The sequence below is a fragment of the Gadus morhua genome, chromosome 16, assembly GCF_902167405.1.
Source record: "Gadus morhua chromosome 16, gadMor3.0, whole genome shotgun sequence".
NCBI classification, from domain to species: Eukaryota; Metazoa; Chordata; class Actinopteri; order Gadiformes; family Gadidae; genus Gadus; species Gadus morhua.
The window spans coordinates 3,075,766-3,092,550 of record NC_044063.1 but is presented as its reverse complement, the minus strand read 5'-3'; the positions used below and the strand labels follow the sequence as shown (position 1 = coordinate 3,092,550).

At 41.5% G+C, this 16,785-nt stretch overlaps 2 protein-coding genes across 8 annotated transcripts in view; both read right to left on the bottom strand.

Annotated features, from left to right (window-relative positions):
- LOC115560655 (uncharacterized) overlaps positions 1 to 16,785 on the bottom strand; it is a 553,265-nt gene that overhangs the window by 164,308 nt on the left and 372,172 nt on the right. The window lies entirely within an intron of this gene.
- LOC115560657 (uncharacterized) overlaps positions 1 to 16,785 on the bottom strand; it is a 360,390-nt gene that overhangs the window by 184,897 nt on the left and 158,708 nt on the right. For 5 of the 7 annotated variants that reach the window (XR_003979798.1, XR_003979796.1, XR_003979795.1 and 2 more), the window contains exons 3-12: positions 15,945 to 16,217; positions 15,323 to 15,595; positions 14,724 to 14,996; positions 14,124 to 14,222; positions 11,642 to 11,755; positions 5,103 to 5,375; positions 4,710 to 4,982; positions 4,043 to 4,312; positions 2,484 to 2,582; positions 2,047 to 2,121 (exon numbers count right to left, since the gene is read on the bottom strand). The exons of the other annotated variants lie outside the window; for them this stretch is intronic. Coding sequence is in view for 1 of the 5 variants with exons in the window: in XM_030380070.1 (XP_030235930.1) it covers positions 2,047 to 2,121; positions 2,484 to 2,582; positions 4,043 to 4,312; positions 4,710 to 4,982; positions 5,103 to 5,375; positions 11,642 to 11,755; positions 14,124 to 14,222; positions 14,724 to 14,996; positions 15,323 to 15,595; positions 15,945 to 16,217 (2,022 nt within the window). In the remaining 4 variants the exon portion in view is untranslated. The remainder of the gene's footprint in view (positions 1 to 2,046; positions 2,122 to 2,483; positions 2,583 to 4,042; positions 4,313 to 4,709; positions 4,983 to 5,102; positions 5,376 to 11,641; positions 11,756 to 14,123; positions 14,223 to 14,723; positions 14,997 to 15,322; positions 15,596 to 15,944; positions 16,218 to 16,785) is intronic. 7 annotated transcript variants of the gene reach the window in all.

Here is a 16,785-nt window from a genome sequence, read left to right as displayed (position 1 = left end):
TGAGATCCTTCCAATATTGAGTGAAAACACTGCAGACGTAATCAACAAAAACCGGCTGCACTGTGATCATTTGGGGCAAAGCTCCCGTTGATGTACGTCCTCTAAATGTGTTTGTTTTACCACTGACCGGCTCACATTATATTTTACCATTGTAGAAAGGATCCTTACAGAAAAATACAACTTGTTTCTTTCCCTTTCTTGATCACGGTCTGTTTGTTATTGTGTCCATCCAGGTCTGATCTATTATTAATTTATCTATTTATTGGTGACTCTGATATAAGAAGAATGTCGCAGGGCACTCTATCATTTTATATTAGTTCCTAGCTCTGTCCCCTTGCTACCCTTTCATCTGTTTCTGTATGGCCGCGGTGGTGGTGTGACCGCTCTAGTTTTGGCCGCACTATATTTTAAGGACTTCCATGTGATCAACTCGTCATTTTACAATCAGTGGGGAGAACGTTCTTGCTAGTTATTCTTGGAGGAATGAGGGGTACTGAGCATGTGGAACGTTGTTGAGAGTTTGAGACGGTGCGTTCTTACTGGTATTGTGTAAACTACAGAGGACCCCTGCATTCCCCCAAAATAGATACCAGGCTTATCAACGAAAACAATTGAAGCTCAACCTGCTCCTCAACTGTACACTAAAATGTAAAGTCTATTAAAAACAAAAACAACCCTTTCATACTGCTTCTGTAGTTTATTTTATCAAATAAATGTTAGACAGTTTTTGGCCTGCTTTTCTTCAACCATTGTCGTCCGCCGTCTGCCCTGTTAGCTGCAGTGGTCCGTGGGGCCAGAGGGTCTGAGAGAGCTACTGGCCGGCCGGCTAGCTTACCCCTGAATACGAAATCTACACAGTTGACTCCTCGCCTAAAACCTTATCAGAAGTGAATTTAGTGATGAAATAGTGTACGGAAATTGTAAAAAAAAAAAAAATGCGCTCATGGTCTGCTCTGTTGTTGGGGTGCGGCCAAGTTCCTTCAAGATACCAACCGGAGCATCCTGAGTAAAATGGGCGTGTCGAGAAGACATTTAAGCTAAATTGCTATTGACGTATCAATACATTAGGCCTCTTCTGTAAAAAAAAGAATGGCTGACACCATTGGGGTGGTCAAGGGTCAAAGGGTCAAACTGAGAAGTCACCACTATGAGACCCTACATTATAAATGTGAAAGAGCAAATCAAATAATATTTACTTAAAGGACAGAGTTTCCTGTATTCTCATCAAGGAGAAGAATGCATAAGGGGATCTCTGCTCCCTCGTGACCCGTATACCCCAGGCACAAAGGTTAATGTTAGATAACGCTAGGAAAAGGTAGAGTGGCTAGACAATGCAAGGAACAGGATATAGAACTTACATGATGAAGGGGAAACAACATGATAGATTTTTCCATCACAAATCATGTGTGGAGCAGAGCTCATCTCAGCATTTCTGAGACCTGTGCCACGGTTTAAGAAGTCCTCGCATTAGACAATGCGGGAAACTTCAGCTTGCGCAGCTCTTTGAGCGGCAGAGGTTGATTTCCCATTTGGGGACGTCTCCTTGCGAAGCTAATAGAGAGGCGCAGGGCGAACTCAGGGCAAATGTTTGTTCACGTTTATAACTCAAATAAACTAGCCTAATTGTTATAAATTCAGATGACTATTTCGTTAAACAGTTTAGACAGAAACGATTGACTTGGTTCCTGAATCCCCCCCACAGGGGGTAAAGGCCGTATGACGCCATCCACATTGACCTACGGCACAACGGACCATTACTGTAAATAAAACTATGGATATCTCTGGGTTTGAACAATGTTTAAACATTTAGGTCAAGTAACTCAACATAATAGATAACAAAGTATATATAATAGGTAAATGTTACATATTAGGCCTTTCATAACCAGCAGCGTTTTTACATCACACACACACACACACACACACACACACACACACACACACACACACACACACACACACACACACACACACACACACACACACACACACACACACACACACACACACACACCGGGAGAGGGATGGTGGTTGGCGAGTTCCATTCACCTTGTCCAGCGTGGTCTTCTCCAGCTGCTCCTTGGCTATTGTTAACCTGTGCTCCAGATCCATGAGCTGCTGCCCCTGAGAGAACACAGTTTATTATAAACAGCGTTACTCACTTTGTTAAACCTTCTCACCTCCACCATCAGACCAAACACGCAGAATAACAAACACAATATTACTTTTTGTGAATATTTTGTTGAATTGCCTTGGTCCGACACTTTAGGGGTCTTTTATGAATACATTTTCCGATAATACTGTGTGCAGGCTACTGTTCTTTCTCTGGTAATGGTCGGGATCATTTAACCCATCACCATCTCTCCACTCCGTTACATATTCCATATGTACGGGGCATAACCCAAAAATGTATTGCAGTAAGTTGCCTTGCAATTTTGAGTTTTCTCAACTTTTTATTTTTTACAGTGTAGGTGACTGAAACTTACCCAGCTCGCTGTCGCCTTCATGCATTTCGAGGGGCAGAGACGGGGACATCAGACCAGGACTCTCCTGTCTGCTACTGAATGACGGATCCCCACCAAACCCTGAAAGACAAATCAAGAGAATTTGAGATGGCATTAATTGAAAAAAAATGGACTAAAAAAATACTGAAATAAAAATAAACACTTCCTCAGTTGACTTCTGGTAAACCAAATTGTTTCAGTGTTTGCTCAAAGTGCCATGAATAACTAACCCACTAAACATTGGACGTTGGATAGACGTGCAGATCCTGTTTATATCAGGTCGGTACATGGCCAATTCTGGACGTCATTTTTTGGGACGTCATACATTTTTTGGACGTCATTTGGACACCTATGACAGCTGCAGAAAATGTATACATGATCACACTGCGCAATGCCGTCGGAGTGACGTCTTTTCTGTGTCATTATTGGTCGTCGAATTTCGGTCCACTGAAGGGGTTGATTTGTAACGCCAGGTGACGTCGTTTTTTCCACGTCTAATGTTGACTTCTGTGGGACCTCCGTGGATGGGCTATTTAGTTAAAATGTGGTCGTTTGTGGACGTCTTTTAAACATCAAATTTAGACTAATTTTAGACGTCTTTTTTATACTACTTCTTAAAGTTTCAAGATGTTTTCTGTACCATTAGGTTTCCTGTAGCTATAACATTTCACCTTAGAACTGGGTACGATTTTTGGCCGTCATTTGGAAGCGTATGACAGGTGCAGGAAATGTATGCACGATGTCATATTTGTTTATTATGATTTTTTGTTGTTATCCTACATTTTCTGGTTTATTTATTTTAAGTAGGCCTAATCAAGTTATTTTTTATACATATTTATTTTTGCATTTATCTGTTTATTTACTTGAAAATGCGGTTTGTGGGAAAAGTTCAGTAAATAATTGGCCTAGGCGTGTCTTTGTTTGTGTGTCTGTCTGTGTGTCCCTGTGCGCGACTGTGTGTGTGTGTGTGTGTGTGTGTGTGTGTGTGTGTGTGTGTGTGTGTGTGTGTGTGTGTGTGTGTGTGTGTGTGTGTGTGTGTGCACTGGCATGTGGCCTACGGGTGGGTCAAAAGCATGCGAGCGAGAGGGAGGGAGGGAGAGTCATTGATCGGTCCATGATCATTTATCCGACGCTGCAATTAAATAAATCGCCGTTTCTCTTTTTCTGATGGCAAAAACCATAAACATGGAAATAAATTAAGTAAATTATAGAAGTAGTATAAAAGAGACGTCTAAAATAAGTCTACAAGTCTACACAAGCGACCACATTTGGACTAGTCAAGCGATTCCACACACACACACACACACACACACACACACACACACACACACACACACACACACACACACACACACACACACACACACACACACACACACCAAAATATGCAGTTTATATGTGATTCTTGGCCCCTGCAGGTAAAGTGGTGCATTACGCTTAACAGCAATTACTTTGATATTCGCTGAAACTTCAGCAAATTAGTTATGGACAAAATACTTTACACACAGGTTAAGGGAACTTTAAAAACACGTTAAACTCACTGATCTGAGCAGTTTTGGTCGGATCCAGGGTTGAGCATAGTTCAGGGTGTTTCTCCGTCAGATAATCAACCATCAGGCTACTTGCTTTCCCCCCTTTCTCTTTTACCGTATCAATTAGACAACGTGCTTTGTCTTCTCTGGTCGTCTTCCCCTCTACAGTCTTCTTCTCCTCGTCATTCAACACATTTAACTTCCTAAGGTTATGCAGGAGATAGATGAAATCGTTGTACGACAACACGTCGACTAATTTAGAGCGAATCCTTTCAAGTTCTGAAAGACAAATCAAGAGAAAAGGCAAATTAAATGAATGAAAAGAAAATTCTCAACATAATAATCTGAATTGATCATTTCTGGGATAATAATTTATCAATGCTTTAAAATATACAATCAAAATCACTACTCCCCTGTGAAACACACACAAACACATACGAACACACACACACACACACACACACACACACACACACACACACACACACACACACACACACACACACACACACACACACACACACACAGTTTATATGTGATTCTGGGCCCCTACAGGTGAAGTGGTGCATTACGCTTAACAGCAATTACTTTGATTGACACCGAAACTTAAGCAAAGTAGTAGTTGAAAAAACTTTACACACATGTTAAGGGAACTTTATAAACATGCTGAACTCACTGATCCGAGCAGAAGTCGGGGTGAGACCCAGGGTTAAGCATAGTTCAGGTTGCCTTGCCGTCAGATAATCAACCATCAGGCTACTTGCTCTCTCCCCTTTCCCCAGCACTGCATAAATGAGACAACGTGCTTTGTCTTCTCTGGTCGTCTTCCCCTCTACAGTCTTCTTCTCCTCGTCATTAAACTCATTCATCTCCCTAAGGTAACGCAGGAGATTGATAACATCGTGGTCTGACAACGTGTAGACTAATTTAGAGCGAATCCTTCCAAGTTCTGAAATACAAATCAAGAGAAAAGGCAAATTAAACAAATGTAAGTTTCTTCTTAACCAAATTAGATGCTGAAAAACGTAACACACATGTTAAGGGAACATTATGAACATGTTAAACTCACTGATCAGAGCAGAAGTTGGGGTCAGACCCAGGGTCGGCCATAGTTCAGGGGGTCTCTCAGTCAGATAATCAACCATCACGCTACTTTCTCTCGCCCCTTTCTTCATCACCGTATCAATGAGACAACGTGCTTTGCCTTCACTTGTCATCCACCCCTCTACAATCTCCTTCTCCTCGTCATTCAACACATTCATCTCCCTAAGGTAACGCAGGAGATTGATGACATCTTGGTCCAACAACATGTCGACTAATTTAGAGCGAATCCTTCCAAGTTCTGAAAGACAAATCAAGAGAAAAACATAACTTTTCTTAGATTACCACTTGTGGTGGTAGTGTTGGTTCAAGATGCCACAAAAAACGAATTTCCCAACTTTACCTAAGCTTCTGTGTTCAACTTAATTCACAGCCTACATTAAAGGTCTCATGACATGCTATTTTATGGATGCTTTAACGTAGGTATTAGTGGGCCACTAACACAGCATTCAAATACGTTCCCGAAATTCAGCCGTGGTGCAGAGTTACAGCAACTCCAAGCGAGTCGCACATTGAGCTTCCCCCAAATGCGCTGTTTTGGTGTCTGTAGCTATAATGCAAATGAGGAGGAGCGAGGCGGGTCAAGGAGGAGGGTGGGGGTGTGGCCCTGAGCAGCTTGCAGCCCCGGTACCATGCGCTCTGTTTACAGGTGTGACATTATAAAATTGGCTGTCTGGTGCAGATATCGTAATATTTTATGTTATTTTATAAGACAATGAATCAGAATGTACTGTGGGTGTAGATTTATCTTAAATACCAGCTGTTCTTAGATTTGACAGTTCAAAAGAAAGAGTAGAAAGGAGCAGAAGAGAGCAAGGTTATGAAACTAAACAACTAAGAACCGCCCTCTCCCTCTTTGCTCCCTCGCTCCCTGCATTTATAATAATAATAATAATAATAATAACTAGGACTGTCTGCAAGCAGCCCTCGAGGTATTCACAGCCCATGCACCGCCGTCCCAAGCGACCGCCTTCTCAAGCAATTCGCTGGACACGTCATAATCCTAGGCCAGGGGCGGATGGTGTTGGGGGCGATTCGGGCGACTCACTACCAACTTGGAGAAAGAGGATTTTTTTTCTAACAAATTCTATCACAGCAAAAGTAGTTTTCAGTGTTCTAGACATATTATCTGTCATTGTCCAATCAGAATCGTCAGATTCAAGTCGCGTTTCAAATGGTCCCGCCTCTCTGGGCGAATTCATTGACGTGGAAAATCGCCCAAGGATTCTCCGTTGACTGTCATGTGAAAACTTTTTTTTTCGGAAAATGAGCCTTCAATGGATTTTCAATGGGGATTTGGGACTCGCCCTAACGTGCTTGCGTCAGACGTAACCGAGCAAAGAGCGCGAAGGGATATCTTTGATCAAGTCACTTGCTAATTTCAACATAGCTGTTAATGTGTGCAATTCCGTTGCGTCTCTGAAAGAAGTTCCTTTAAGTCGACGATCCAATTCAGATAAATTGGCATTCAAACTATCAGGACCTCCAAGAAGAAAATTAATAAAAAAGCGGTCGCACGTCGACATTCTGTACCAGAGGCTCAAGAAGAAGGACATTGATGCAGCAGTCGTCATCAAAAGTGCCCTCGAGAGCTTGACAAGCAGTGTGCAGATTAGGTAAGATAAGATTTATATTATTTGATCCTTCTCAAAGCAAAGCTTTGTTATGAGAACATATGCATGAAAGGAGACGTATTTGTGTTCTTTTTTACAATATATGTTCTTTTTTATAATATATTGCCAGTGGTGTAATCTATCTTGCTTTACTCTGTGCTGGACATCCTGGTTAGGCGAGGCACAATGGATAGCTTAAAAAACAGTGTTTAACACTAACATTATGCATCTCTGCCCATTTTAAGTGGGTATACTCATCATGCCTTCAGTGTGTCTTGAACAACCACACATAAAAGGTTGCCCGTATTATATTGATATTTTATCGTATTTGTCTAAATACATACTTGACTGTAGATAGATTTATGATTGAAGTTACCAACACGATAGATAAAAAACAGTGTTTAACACTAACATTATGCATTCCTGCCCATTTTAAGTGGTCATGCTGACATCTTTTTACTGGATAAAGTGTGAACATGTGCATCAGGTAGACTACAGTACTGTACACAGCCTAACAAACACATTATTGGTTTGTTTGCATTCAGAGACTGACCAGCTGCAAGTGCCATCAGGAACCGACAGACCAAGGACGGCTTTGACAGAAGAGGCGAAGCAGAGGCTGTCTGAAGAGGTCTGCGACACCATCCTGGCTCACACCAAAGCGAGGTTCTCTTTCACTTGCCACCTTGTGAGTGCTACCTTAGTACAAGGAATATGTTTGAAAGGTACTGCCATTCATTTCCTGCTGATGCTCTGAATGCCTCTGTGAAGGCATATCCCACGCTGAACAAGACAAAGCTCAAGACGGAACTGTCTCTGATCTATGAGAATCCTGAATCAAGGCCTGCTGTGGTGCACTGGCACTGTACCAGGTTATCATGAGCTACAACCTCCAGGAGACCTTCTCTGAGACTGTGAGTTTGTTGAACATTCTCATAACTACTCCTATGACAACAGCTGAAGCTGAGAGATGTTTCTCAACTTTGAAAATAATTAAGACATTCCTGCGAAATTCAATGGGCCAGGAACGTCTGAATGCACTGGCCATGCTCTCCATGGAGAGGGAACTAGTCCTAGTCCTAGTCCAACATGCGTGATTTCAATGAGAAAGTCATTGACCTCTTTGCTGCACTGAAAGAGAGACTAGCAAAGTTTCAGTACAAGTAATGTAGTCTCTCTCTTTCTGTCTCTGTCTCTGTCTCTCTCTCTCTCTGTCTCTGTCTCTGTCTCTCTCTCTCTCTGTCTCTCTCTGTCTCTGTCTCTGTCTCTCTCTCTCTCTCTCTCTGTCTCTCTCTGTCTCTGTCTCTGTCTCTCTCTCTGTCTCTGTCTCTGTCTCTCTCTCTCTCTGTCTCTCTCTCTCTCTGTCTCTGTCTCTGTCTCTCTCTCTCTCTCTCTCTCTCTGTCTCTGTCTCTCTCTCTCTCTCTCTCTGTCTCTCTCTGTCCCCTTCCTGTGAGGATGGACACTGGGTTACAGCGGCCCTCACAACCCCACACCACCACCCAACCCCTTTCAAGTGTATATTGTATATAGTCCTCTGCAAACCTATGGCGCATAATGCCTTCAGTGTGTATATTGTAGAGTCCTCTGGAAACCTATGGTGGCATCATGCCTTCAGTATGCATATTGTATGTAGTTCTCTGCAAACCTATGGTTGCATCATGCCTTCAGTGTGCATATTGTATATACACGTAGTTCTCTGCAAACCTATGGTGGCATCATGCCTTCAGTGTGTCTTGAACAACCACACATAAAAGGTTGCACATATTATATTGATATTCTATCGTACTTGTCTAAATGCATACTTGACTGTAGATAGATTTATGAGTGAAGTTACCAACACAATAGATGGGCCGTAACACACTCACCCCTTTTAGAATCCCATTCTCTCTCTCACTCTGACTCTCCCTCTCTCACAAACACACATACAGATAGAGACAGAGAGAGATTGTTAACTTGTGTATAATTCCCAATTATTATTGATGCATTTGCACTTTTAATCTTGCTGAATTCTAAAAGGCAAATAAATTAAGTTAAAACTTAGTTCCCCGGCTCCATTCGTCTTTGTAAGGAAATGTTCTATTTTGTCTTTATAATTTTGTCAGAATGCACCAGAATGCTTCATTTGTATGTGAAAATCACAAATAAATCTTCGGGGGGAGGATGCCCCCAGACCCCCCTACAGGGGTTTGGTTTACAAACTTTCAGCACCCCCTAAAATAAAATTCACCAGCCGCCACTGTACTCAGCGTTACTGTTTGGGGAATCCATGTGCAGGGGTGGAATAAACCATTTTGTGCCTTATGTAAGGGGTCAAAGTTAGCCACCACTATTTTTTTCTTCACAAAGTTAAGTCACTTAAACGTTTTATTCAGCCAAAGCTACTTAGGATATTATTTACTTAGAAATAAGAAATTGCAAACAAAAAAAAAACTTTCATCTCCGGCTTTGAGGGCCCTCCCCCCATTGGGACCCTGGGTAAGCAGTCTATTAATTATCTGGTGGCGTGAAATGTATTTTGAAAGGAAAGTACTATGATATAGACTAGAGGGTTATGCAGGTCGACTTACTAAACTGAGACTTCCACTCACCCAGCATCCCGTCACTAGCAGTCGTTTTGAGGGGCGGAGACGAGGACAGCTCACCAGGAAGGCCCCCCCGTGCGCTACGGCATACAGTTGTTTTATCTTCCCCTGAAGTAGACGTTCTTCATTCGTCTGACATTTCATTTTCTCTGGGTTTCTCCCCCGAGAAAATTAGAAAATCGGGCTGATGAACATGCATTTGTAACGTAGTTTGAGAAGGAAAGGAAAGACCAATCGTCATGTCTGACTCACGTCGGGGCAGGCCTACTGAGTAGGTTAATGTTTATTTTAAAGGAGAAATCCGGTGTCAAATGGATCTTGGATTTGTTTAGTATGATAACGTTGGCTGCTTTTAGCCCATTCTACCAAAACGCTATAAACTTGGAACGATAGGGGCATGTCTCATGGTAAAAACTAAATCGCTATTTTAAACCACTTCTTTCGTACTATAATAAGGGTCTTAACATATAAAACAAGGCATTGATAACTTTGTAAGTGCACTGATTGTTTATTAAAAAGGAAATTTTATATACACAATACCATCAGTAGTTCACCCGTCGACACCATCTTGTCTTTAAGACTCGATAGGTAGATTGGCGAACACAGAGCTTGTGACATTCTACTTATTCTCTCTCTCTCTCTCTCTCTCTCTCTCTCTCTCTCTCTCTCTCTCTCTCTCTCTCTCTCTCTCTCTGTTAAAAGTTTAATTAGACTTGTATTCTTTCACCTGAGAAAAATATTACTGAAATCAGACCAACTTTCCCCTTCTTACAAATTATTCTGTCTGTTTTAGCGTGTTGCATTGCATATCGCAGTGACTACAAATGAATATACCTGGACTCTCCTTCTCCACTGAGTATGGTTGATGCTGTTTCCCTGAATGACACACTTTGATATTGAGAATAATGTGGACAAGGGTTCGTATCGGCCTGAAATTGGTGTTTTATTGAATATTGTATATCGGCCTGTGAAGGTCCTCAACCTCCTTTATAAAACATGATGTGTGTCCCCTGTTCCTTTAGGACTTAAACTGCTGTCCAGCAGCAGTTTGCTGGAATATGTTTTCCTCCTGCCTGTTCAGAGCAATTGTAGTTTTTACAGATACCTTTTTTCTTGTTTTACCATGATCATTTTCATGCCCTATATCTGCCAAAACATACCATAAGCAATGATATAAACTATAGATTGTTCATATTTCTTTACTAGTTTGGGGTTAAAGATTAATTTTCTTGTTTCAAACTCTTTGTTTGAATTAGATCCAAATCAGACGTTAATCACTCATAAGTTAACCTTGGCATAACGGAGCTGCTTTCAGACATCTTACAGAACATGATCGTTACCTTGGACGTGCTATTCATTAGTTACACAATCATCTCACAAACATCACCGTATGAGAACAGCAGATCGATTCCTGATGCTCTGAAAGACTAATCAATAGAATTTGAATACATACGATAATTACAACAAAAAAAAAGTGCGTTATTCGTCTGCTCTGCTGCTTGCCGGTTTTCGCTAAAATGCCAAAATTAATTCTGGGGTATCTGTGCTGCCAAGTTCCTACAAGATACCAACCGGCGCATCCTGGGTAAAATTGCTGTGTCGAGAACACTTTTGACCTTAAAATGATTGTTAGACTCACCAAACACAGACAGTAGTTTCGCCAACATTGTAATTGAGTTGAGTAATAAAAGGAACTATCTTGTTTGTTCATATTTCTTTCCCAGGTAAGGTTCCACATTAGGTTGCTTGGTTCAGCCTACTTTGTTTGAAATATATCCAAATCAGCCGTTAATCACTTCCCGTAAGCTAACGTTGGCTTGATGGAGTTGCTTTCAGACATCTTACACAACATGATAATAAGTCTCACGAACGTGAACGTACCTCTGTATTTAGAAATGCAGAGGTCCAAAATAATCTGAGCTTGCTAGCGAGGTTGTGGGACATGCAAGTATGATTGTTGGTTTTATCCAAGTGCATTTAAAGTCGTTTGGAGCGATAATCCATTATTACTCCATTAGGTTTTTACACCTGCTTTGAGTTGCCATCGTTGATCATCTTTCTCTTTTAGTCACTGCATGACGACCCCAAAAACCCTTTAGTCATGCATATGACTCATGTTCAAAATAAGCCATAGGTTTAAAATCTGTATCCCAGAACCCCCAACAGGCCAAATATATATATATATAACATTTAAAAATGTTACACTTAAAAATGTTAAACATACACTACGTATTCATCTGGTGGGTGACCATGACATAGAGGGTTATACATGCAGACTAATATCTCGTACAACTAGGAGTCTTGAACTCACCCTGTGTGCTACCAAGCTTTTCAAATGGAAGTGAGGACTCAGAGTCCACAGGACCGGACAGCTCAGACTTGGACAAGCTCCCCTGTCCGCTACTGCCTGACGTCATCAGAGGTTCTGAAAGACAAATCAATAGAATTTGCAAATTGCGTTAAATCTTTTTTTGTTTTCTGAAAAATACTGAAATGTAACATCTGACATCCTCGGATACCACTTAAACATTAATGTGTCAGTGTATGTAAAAATTGATTGTTCATAGATTTGGATTGAAAGAGAGTTAAAGGAAACTTTGGGATTTCTCAACCGTAAGCCTATTTTTTCCGATCATTTTGGGTATAAGTGACTAATGCGGATTGCGATTCTTGAGATCCTTCCAATATTGAGTGAAAACACTGCAGACGTAATCCACAAAAACCGGCTGCACTGTGATCATTTGGGGCAAAGCGCCCGTTGATGTACGTCCTCTAAATGTGTTTGTTTTACCACTGACCGGCTCACATTATATTTTACCATTGTAGAAAGGATCCTTACAGAAAAATACAACTTGTTTCTTTACCTTTCTTGATCACGGTCTGTTTGTTATTGTGTCCATCCAGGTCTGATCTATTATTAATTTATCTATTTATTGGTGACTCTGATATAAGAAGAATGTCGCAGGGCACTCTATCATTTTATATTAGTTCCTAGCTCTGTCCCCTCGCCACCCTTTCATCTGTTTCTGTGTGGCCGCGGTGGTGGTGTGACCGCTCTAGTTTTGGCCGCACTATATTTTAAGGACTTCCATGTGATCAACTCGTCATTTTACAATCAGTGGGGAGAACGTTCTTGCTAGTTATTCTTGGAGGAATGAGGGGTAATGAGCATGTGAACGCTGTTGAGAGTTTGAGACGGTGTGTTCTTACTGGTATTGTGTAAACTACAGAGGACCCCTGCATTCCTCCAAAATAGATACCAGGCTTATCACCGAAAACTATTGAAGCTCAAACTGCTCCTCAACTGTACACTAAAAAAGTAAAGTCTATTAAAAACAAAAACAACCCTTTCATACTGCTACTGTAGTTTATTTGATCAAATAAATGTTAGACAGTTTTTGGCCTGCTTTCCTTCAACCATTGTCATCCGCCGTCTGCCCTGTTTGCTGCAGTGGTCCGTGGGGCCAGAGGGTCTGAGAGAGCTGCTGGCCGGCTGGCTCGCTTGCTCCTAAATTCGAAATCGAATCAGTTGACTCCTCGCCTAAAACTTTATCAGAAGTGAATTTAGTGATGAAATAGCATACGAAAATTATAAAAAAAAACATTGCGCTCTTGGGGCCCTATCTTGCATCCGGCGCAAGTGACTTAGTCACTGGCGCATGTGTCGTTGCTAGTTTACAACTGGCGCAGAGCGTTCTTTTCCCACCACCGCCACTTGCCGGTAAATTAGGGATTGATCATGCGCCCCAAGGGGCGGTTCGGCGGAAGGAGGAGGCGTGTTCTGGCGCAAACGGTATTTTGCCGTTTCTGAATACCATTGCGTTATTGACCAGGGAATACCTGGTTTAAAGTCAGTGGCGCGTTGTTCAGATGCTGTTTTAAGGGCGCATGCATACATGCGCATGCGATGCATACGGATTGCTTGTGCACCTCGCGCATACACTTTGCTTCTCCCATCTACCTAGCCGCACATTCTTGGTAAATTATTTGGGAAAGAACAGCTGATGCAGCGGTAATAAGTTGTACTTTTAAATCAATGCATCTGCAAACACCGTACAGCAAACACATATTTTCTTGACAGAGACATCGTGTAGTCCTACATGCCCATAACTTTTAGGATTGATGAGTATTTGATCGTGTAAAACATTGTTTTACCGCGAGTGAGTGTTAAAAAGAATGAATGAATGCGGGCGCAAACAGTGTGCTCTGTTTAAACACACGCAAACTAAACACGTAACTCATAATACAATCAATGGCAATGTCTATTACCGCGGGGACACATGCATATTAGGATAGCATACAATACTGATAAGAAACAATGTTTATAATGTATTGCGTGTATCATTAAATAGAACCAGTTACCGCATATCATATGTTATATCATATACGTTTTCTTTGCCGAAATTTATTTGAGGACTTAGTATTTCTGAAGTTGTGGAAGAAAACCCCTTATTCCATGTGTGAATTAGACCATATTATTTGGCAATTAACTGAGCCATTTGCAGTTTGAAATTCATGTGCATCTGTCTCATCGGAGACTGCAGACGCGCTGTCAAAATATCAATTCGTCCGATTCAAATGCGCTCATGGCTCTTAAAGGGGATGGGAGCTGGCACACCTACGGGTAACTAGGCTGCTTCAGACCAAACCCTTTTGACACTTGCGCCGCGACGCAAGTGTCATTTATCCGCCTGTAAAATAGCGATAGCGCCGTAGAACCGCCCACAAAGCTACTTGCGCTTTGCGCTTCCCACTTGCGTTTCAGACCGTTAAAATAGGGCCCTTAAACTTACCCAGCTCGCTGTCGCCTTTATGCATTTCAAGGGGCAGAGACGGGGACATCAGACCAGGACTCTCCTGTCTGCTACTGAATGACTGATTCCCACCAAACCCTGAAAGTGAAATCCAGGGATAATGTAGAATACTTTTAAGAACAACTCGCATATACGTAGTTCAGGCTGCCTCTTCGTCAGATAATCAACCATCAGGCTACTTGCTCTCTCCCCTTTCTCCATCACCGTATCAATGAGACAACGTGCTTTGTCTTCTCTGGTCGTCTTCCCCTCTATAGTCTTCTCCTCCTCGTCATTCAACATATTCATCTCCCTAAGGTAATGCCACTTGTTGTTGTAGTGTTGGTTGAAGATGCCAAATAAAACAAATTTCTCAACTTTACCTATAAGCTTCTGTGTGTTCATCTTAATTTACAGATTACATTAAGTACACACAATGGACAATATTTAAGATTTTGGGTGACATTATACAATTGTTTTTCTGGTGCAGATATCGTAATATTTGATGTTCTTTTTAAGACAAGGTATCAGAATGTATTGTTAGTGTAGATTTATCTTAATACCAGCTGTTTAAACACTTTAAAAACATGCTAAACTCACTGATCTGAGCAGAAATTCTGGTCGGATCCAGGGTTGAGCATAGTTCAGGGTGCCTCTTCGTCAGATAATCAACTGTCAGCCTACTTGCTGTCGCTCCTTTTCCCATCACCGTATCAATGAGACAACGTGCTTTGTCTTCTCTGGTCGTCTTCCCCTCTACAGTCTTCTTCTCCTCGTCATTCAACACATTTTTCTCCCAAAGGTAATGCAGGAGATTGATGAAATCGCTGTATGACAACATGTCGGCGAATTTAGAGCGAATAATTTCAAGTTCTGAAAGACAAATCAAGAGAAAAGGCGAATTAAATGAATTTATAAAAAAAATCTCAAAAAAATTATCTCTGCATTGATCATTTCTGGGATATAATTTTATCAATTCTTTAAATTAATACCATCAAAATCACAACTCGCCTGTGAAACACACAAACACAAATACACACACACACACACAGTTTATATGTGATTCTGAGCCCCTACAGGAGAAGTGGTGCATTACGCTTAACAGCAATTACTTTGATTGACACCGAAATTTCAGCAAAATAGTTGCTGAAAATACTTTACACACATGTTAAGGGAACTTCATAAACATGTTAACTCACTGATCCGAGCAGAAGTTGGGGTCAGACCCAGGGTTAAGCATAGTTCAGGGTGTTTCTCCGTCAGATAATCAACCATCAGGCTACTTGCTGTCACCCCTTTCCCCATCACTGTATAAATGAGACAACGTGCTTTGTCTTCTCGGGTCATCTTCCCCTCTACAGTCTTCTTCTGCTTGTCATTAAACACATTCATCTCCCAAAGGCAACGCAGGAGTTTGATGACATCGTGGTCTGACAACATGTAGACTAATTTAGAGCGAATGCTTCCAAGTTCTGAAATACAAATCAAGAGAAAAGGCAAATTAACCAAATATAAAAAAAAAATTAACCAAATTATCTCTGCATTGACAATTTCTGGGATAAAAATTGATAAATTCTTTAAAATATACACTCAAAATGACACACACAAACACACACACACACACACGCACACACACACACACACACACACACACACACACACACACACACACAGTTTATATGTGATTCTGGGCCCCTACAGGTGAAATCTTGCATTACGCTTAACGTTGATTACTTTGATTGACACGGAAACTTCAGCAGATTAGTTGCTGACAAACTTTACACACATGTTAAGGTAACTTTATGAACATGTTAAACTCACTGATCAGAGCAGAAGTTGGGGTCAGACCCAGGGTCGGCCATAGTGCAGGGGGCCTCTCTGTCAGATAATCAACCATCACGCTACTTTCTCTCTCCCCTTTCTTCATCACTGTGTCAATGAGACAATGTGCTTTGTCTTCGCTGGTCGTCTTCCCCTCTACAGTCTTCTTCTCCTCGTCATTCAACACATTCATCTCCCAAAGGTAACGCAGGAGATTGATGACATCATAGTTCAAAAACTTGTCGACTAATTTAGAGCGAATCCTTCCAAGTTCTGAAAGACAAATCAACAGAATTTTTTTTACAACTATTCTTAGATTACCACTTGTGGTGGTAGTTTTGGGGGAGTGGATATCCGCTCCCCCGGGGATGCCTTGGGAGGCTGGGAAGCCTATGAGGGACATTGCTTGCTCTTCCTCATCATTGAGCAATGGTTGGCCGTCAGGGCCAGCAGGGCCATCTCTGCTGGCCCTGTCAAAATCGAAATAATATATATATATATTATTTTCTTCAAAATTACATTAATTTGTGTCTGAACGCATCTTAATTCCATATTTTTTTCAGTAGTAACAATATAATTCCAGAAGGAAAACCGTTTTTGTTGTAAGGCTGAGCTCAGCTGAATAATGCCTCACAGCTAGGTCACATGGACCGGCGGGGCCAGCCCTAAAAGTATTGCTAGCCTTTCGCTGAAGCTGCCACCTCCCATTGGATAATAAATTTGACTGACGTGTGTAATCAGCCAATCAAATGTTGATGTGTAGTAATAGAATGGTCCCAGGGCCAGGCACTATGCAGGCACTGGCCCCCGGTGATGTCATCAGCGAATTAGAATCGTTGGC